This window comes from Lactuca sativa, chromosome 8, assembly GCF_002870075.4.
Source record: "Lactuca sativa cultivar Salinas chromosome 8, Lsat_Salinas_v11, whole genome shotgun sequence".
NCBI lineage: Eukaryota > Viridiplantae > Streptophyta > Magnoliopsida > Asterales > Asteraceae > Lactuca > Lactuca sativa.
The window spans coordinates 60009067-60014338 of record NC_056630.2 but is presented as its reverse complement, the minus strand read 5'-3'; the positions used below and the strand labels follow the sequence as shown (position 1 = coordinate 60014338).

At 31.9% G+C, this 5272-nt stretch overlaps 1 protein-coding gene across 1 annotated transcript; it reads right to left on the bottom strand.

Annotated features, from left to right (window-relative positions):
- Positions 1-449: 449 nt before the first annotated feature.
- On the bottom strand, positions 450-3993 carry LOC111911252 (nicotinamide adenine dinucleotide transporter 1, chloroplastic). The gene is made up of 9 exons (XM_023907039.3): positions 3476-3993; positions 2941-3030; positions 2648-2754; positions 1978-2026; positions 1756-1868; positions 1525-1619; positions 1353-1441; positions 1143-1237; positions 450-1046 (listed from the first exon to the last, which is right to left on the bottom strand). The coding sequence occupies exons 1-9, from the start codon at positions 3540-3542 to the stop codon at positions 663-665; spliced, it is 1089 nt and encodes a 362-aa protein (XP_023762807.2). The 5' UTR covers positions 3543-3993; the 3' UTR covers positions 450-662.
- Between the last annotated feature and the right edge of the window lie 1279 nt (positions 3994-5272).

Sequence of the window (5272 nt, the reverse complement as noted above, 5' to 3'; positions counted from 1 at the left end):
GAAGGAAAGGCGGAGAAAGTTTCATTGGTGGGTGCAGTGGTAATGGTGGCAGAGAAAGAAAGCAGTCGTTGAATATATGTTTGAAGATGGAGATGCAGGAGGTTAGTAGTGGTGGGAGAAGAAACGGAGGCGGCTGAAGAATGAGTGGAGACAAAGTTTTAGTTGTGGTGTCCTTCGATGGAGGTAGTCGCGAGAGAGAGATGTAGGCTGTTGTCGAAATGGAAGAGAGGTGTGAGTTGGCCTAGGCCTTGTAAATGAAGGAGGATGAAAGGAATGAGATTATTTTATACACATTTAGACTCTTTAGTTTATTAACCCTACCCATTCTTTTTTTTTTTTTTTCAATTATAATGTTGTCTGGGTCTTTCAATTAACGTTCCCTTCTATAAGATTTACAAAAATAATTATAAATATAAATTCAACAAACATTTTTCCAAAACAGAAACTACTAAATCCAGAATAATTACGCTGTATTAGCTTGTACACCATGCTACAACGTTTGTACAAATACCCTTTAACCACTTCACTTCTCCTCTCCCAAAAAACTAAACTAAACTCCAAAAATCCATAATACGATTCCTTTATTTAAAGAAAAACAAAAATATAACAAACAAAATGGTGTCGCCTACAATTATTCATCATCATCATCATCAAAAATTGAGTCACTCGATAGGATCTTGATTCCCCAAAGGTATAAAAGTTCTCGTGCTATGATGATTATTCGATCTCATTTTTGATATCTGTAAATCATTCACATCATTTCCTGCAACTTTTTGAGGGGGTTTCATCTTTCCATCGCCTGGTTTTGAAGGGGTTTTAGTTTTATGAGGGGGAAGAACATGTTGCAAGAATCGATTAATCATTTCATAACTTGTAAACGTAATCACAGCTGATGGAGTTGTTCTTAATAGATTTGTAGCACATCCCCTGTAAAACCCAGCCACACCATCTTTTCGGAAAACTTTCTTCACACAATCCACCACACCCGCGTAATGATTTTCCGTATTCCGAACTTGCCCTTGCTCTTGTAGTCTTGATCGAATCACCTACACGACCCATAATTGTAATTTTAACAACCACATTATAGGGGCAATTTAGTCATTTCAAGATTAATGAGATAAGTGGAAGTGAAGTGAAGTCACCTCATGTGGATAGGTCATTAATGAGGCGAGTACTTTCGACATTGATGAGGCGATTGCGAGTTTCCCAGGGCTAAGTTCGTTAGTAGTTGTATGATCTGACAACTTGAAAAAACACAAGATCAGAATTACTTAAAGAACATGTACAACTTTTAATGCATGATGTACACACAACTCATAAAGCTATAATGAGAGAGATAAAGTCTTAATTACCCCTATTTGCCAAGTACAATTTTATCTTTTCATAGGCTGGAAACTGTATAGCGACATGACTTATGCCAGCAAGAGAGGGTAGAAGTCCACTGTCACAAATAATCATAAATTGGTTTAAAAAAAAATGGTGGAAATATTATTTTTTAATGAAAGTACAACTTTGAAAGCATACCTGTACAACCCTCTAAAGCCTTCCTCATGAACGATTCGCCTCAAGGCTGAAGATATGCTTGTATAAGGAACTACACCCACTCTCATCCCTTGTGTCTAAATTAGAATACACAAAGAACGATTATTTTTTTTTACTGATAATAGCAATGTACTTTATTTTTTATTTATAATAAAAGTATGATTTTATTAATTTAATATCGTTTATAAAAATAAAAGTAAAAAAGGAAAATACTTGGAGTCGTGTCTTTACGACCCACAATGGGTTTGTGGTGATTGCAGTGGCGGCTCCAGCACCAGAAGCCGCTATCATGTTTGCCCCGAAAGTAAGGTGGCCCATGCCGTCTCCTATAAAAAAGATGATTTGAAAATTAAATATAAAATAGAAAACAATAAAATAAAATAAAAGATTTATTTATTTATTGAAATGTATAAGATATTTTATATAGTAACCAACCATGTGAATCGAGAAGCTCTTTGAGTTGCCCATATACGGCGAAATAGACCTATATGAAAAAAAGAAAAAAATGTTCATGTCAACATATAATGAAAAAAGAAGCATTATATTTTTCTAATTTGCATTGTCTAACATTAATTAATTCTTAACTAAAGTGAATTAGCTTTGATTATAATCAATACGTTTTATTTATATTTTATTTATTTAAAAATTTGACAAATAGATCACTAACTATAAAATATTTTCTATGTCAGTTTGTAGTTACAAATGTCGAAATTTTTGGAAAAACGAAAATACTTTCCAGGACAAAATAGTTTTTTTTTTTGGATTTAGTAATTTAGATCAATTTCATTATCTCATATGTAAAATATATTAGATTACACGAAATCTTTTCTAAATTTAAAATATTATAACAATCGTTACAGATTAGCCTTCTTAATTAACATATGCTATTTAACATACATTTACCAAACTTTAAATACATACACAACGTACCAAAATTTCACAGCAATTAAACAATTCTAAAGCAAACGAAAGAACTTTATACTAAAACTCACAATAATGGAACAAAACTTCACAGTAATTACACAAATTACTACTTTTTCATATATAAAATTATAAAAACACAATAAAAAAAAGGTGATTTTGGTTAAGTAATAGTAATACTCACAGCCCAATTTGGAAGTAATGCAGCCAATGTTGGAGAAAGTCCCCTATATAATCCCCTCAATCCTTCATTTCTTATAATGTTTTGGAAGCTTGTTACAATAACACTCCCTAATCAACATCAATTACAAAAAGAAAATATATTTTTCATTATAACTGAATGACTTATGAAGAATAAAAGAAGCAATTCAATGGAAAAATTGTAACTTAAATTGGGGAAACAAGAATGCGATGTATTAAGAGTTTAATAAAGTATAAACAATATGTTAACAAAATTATTAAAAGAGATGAAATTACCTTTATTTCGAGGCACATCAGGGAGGCCATAAACTTGCAGTCTTGTCTTGATCACATCTAATGGACTCATGAGAGTGGCAGCGATAGCACCTGTATTATAAAAATATATGATGTAACCATTATACCTAACACACCATGATATTTAAAGCGATTAATGGAAGAAAAATCTTTTTCACATGTAAATTTCATTCCAATATTACTGAAAAGTGAATTCTATTACTAAATTTATCAAATACAATGACATGGAGGAAGAACAGTGGTTTGTAAAGATTGCGACATCGGAAAATGACATTTGTAGAGTTTGATGAATACTTTCTAAATTTTAAAACCCTTTTCGATTGGATTTGAAGATGAGGTGTATAAAGATGGATTTGATTCAACAATGCTGAAATTGAAGTTCTAAATTTTGTTTCCTTGTTGGAAATAGTAAATGGAAGTGTGAAACCAAGCAATTAGAAAAACCCTAGATTTTTTTCACACGAAGAACTCAAATTGGGAATTGAACATTTAGATCTCAAATTGAATGAATCTATACCTGCAGAGGCACCGGAAACGGCATCGTAGATGATATCCTTACCGTTCCGTGGCTCCCCGACCGTCATACTCCAACAAGGAAGATCAAAATGAAGTTTCTTCTAAAACCCACAAGAACAAACTTGATTTTACTTGGGTTTTTTCGAAAATCACGAACACCCAACTGGAATTGAATCCAAATCTGGAACAAAACCCAGTATTTATATGAGTTCGATCTTGTGGAAGAGTAAAAGGAACATTAACGGGGACGTATTTGACACTTTTTGTTGAAGAAGAAGAGGCGAACGAGGACTCTTGTGGCCGTGTTTGGAGGGATCTTGATGCAAGGAATTAGTAAAAATTGATGCGTAATGCCATTACTCTCACTTTCTTTACATCTCAAATTGGAAAGTGGCGACTTTTATTTTGTCCAAACGCATCGAATTGCGTTTGTAAGCCTCCTGAAAAAACTATAACCTAAAATTGCTTGCCCTTTTGGGGTTATTTAATACTTGTTCTACCACATCTGAATTTGTATGGTCGAGTTCTCTCCTTTCAAACAAAGATTGATATGAAAGATGTTACTTGAAATTAATTATTTCGTTTTTAGTGATAAAAACAAGATATTTGTGAAAAAAAAATCTTTACCATGTATCAACATTTTCTTTATGATACTCATAAAAAGTATCACGTTTGTTTTGGTCATTTTTTAAATGGCTATTATTGTAAAAATAAATAAATAACATGATTAGTTGCGAAAAAGAAAATGAATTTAATTTTAACAATACGAGAACCTTGATGTTGTTCTTTCTCATACAAGACTATTTTGGGCTGGGACGAGAGAAAAGATAAAACCTGTCAAAAATATAATTTTCATAAAAATCCATTACTCTATAAAAAAGAACTTCTAATAGTTTTATATGCAAAATCACTAGTATCATTATTACAACAAGCTAAATCCAGTTAAAAATACATGCAAATGAAAACTACATAACAAAATTGTTATTTATTGTCGTAGCTAACAAAATGAGGAATAAAATGATAGTTGGCGTATCACCTATTCACAAGCTATGATATAATACAAACAAATACAATAGAAAGTGCACTCTTTGTAGAGTTGGTTGTCCATTTGCCTAATTTAGACATTAACGAAGCCATTTCACAATTCATAATATTACATTTTCATTTATGTGATGAGTTATTTGACAATTAGTCATTTTTCAGTTATGTGATGAGTTATTTGACAATTCGGTCACTAAAAATAAGACCAATTCTAAATAAACATTAAAACCAAATTACATTTTCAGTTAAAAAAACAATTCATAACCCAACACGTATTAGGTTTCCATTAGACTTGACAATTCGTGTATTCGTGTCATGAAAACGTGTCAACTATGAATTTGAGACGATACGATTACACAATGAAAAAATAAGTTTTATCTCAATTTTTAAGATGTATTCGTGTCGTGTCGTGCCGTGTCTCTCACAGATTCGTGTCTTCGTGTCTAAAATTGTCAGGTCTAGTTTCCATTCACGTTAAAGATAAAGTTAATTAAATGTGTAGATTTTGTAATCCTAAATAAAGGTATATTCTAATTCCAAAACTCAAATTGAGTCCGATTACAAAATTTAAATTTCTTCCTGTTACAATCATAGGGATGAACAACCCTTAGAAAAAAAAATCACTCATATTTTTGGGATGGACAACCCCTAGAAACAAAAAACCATTCATATTTTTGGGATGGACAATACGAGTCAGGTTCCAAAATGAAGCCGATAAGTGAGGATTTTGCAAATGATTCAACCCTTAGAAACAAAA

Coding starts and splice junctions, on each gene's coding strand:
- LOC111911252 (XM_023907039.3), bottom strand. CDS start 3,542: ATGACGGTCGGGGAGCCACGGAACGGTAAGGATATCATCTACGATGCC. Junction 3,031..3,475: donor CGTTTCCGGTGCCTCTGCAG/GTATAGATTCAT, acceptor TTTATAATACAG/GTGCTATCGCTGCCACTCTC. Junction 2,027..2,647: donor CATTACTTCCAAATTGGGCT/GTGAGTATTACT, acceptor TTTTTCATATAG/GTCTATTTCGCCGTATATGG.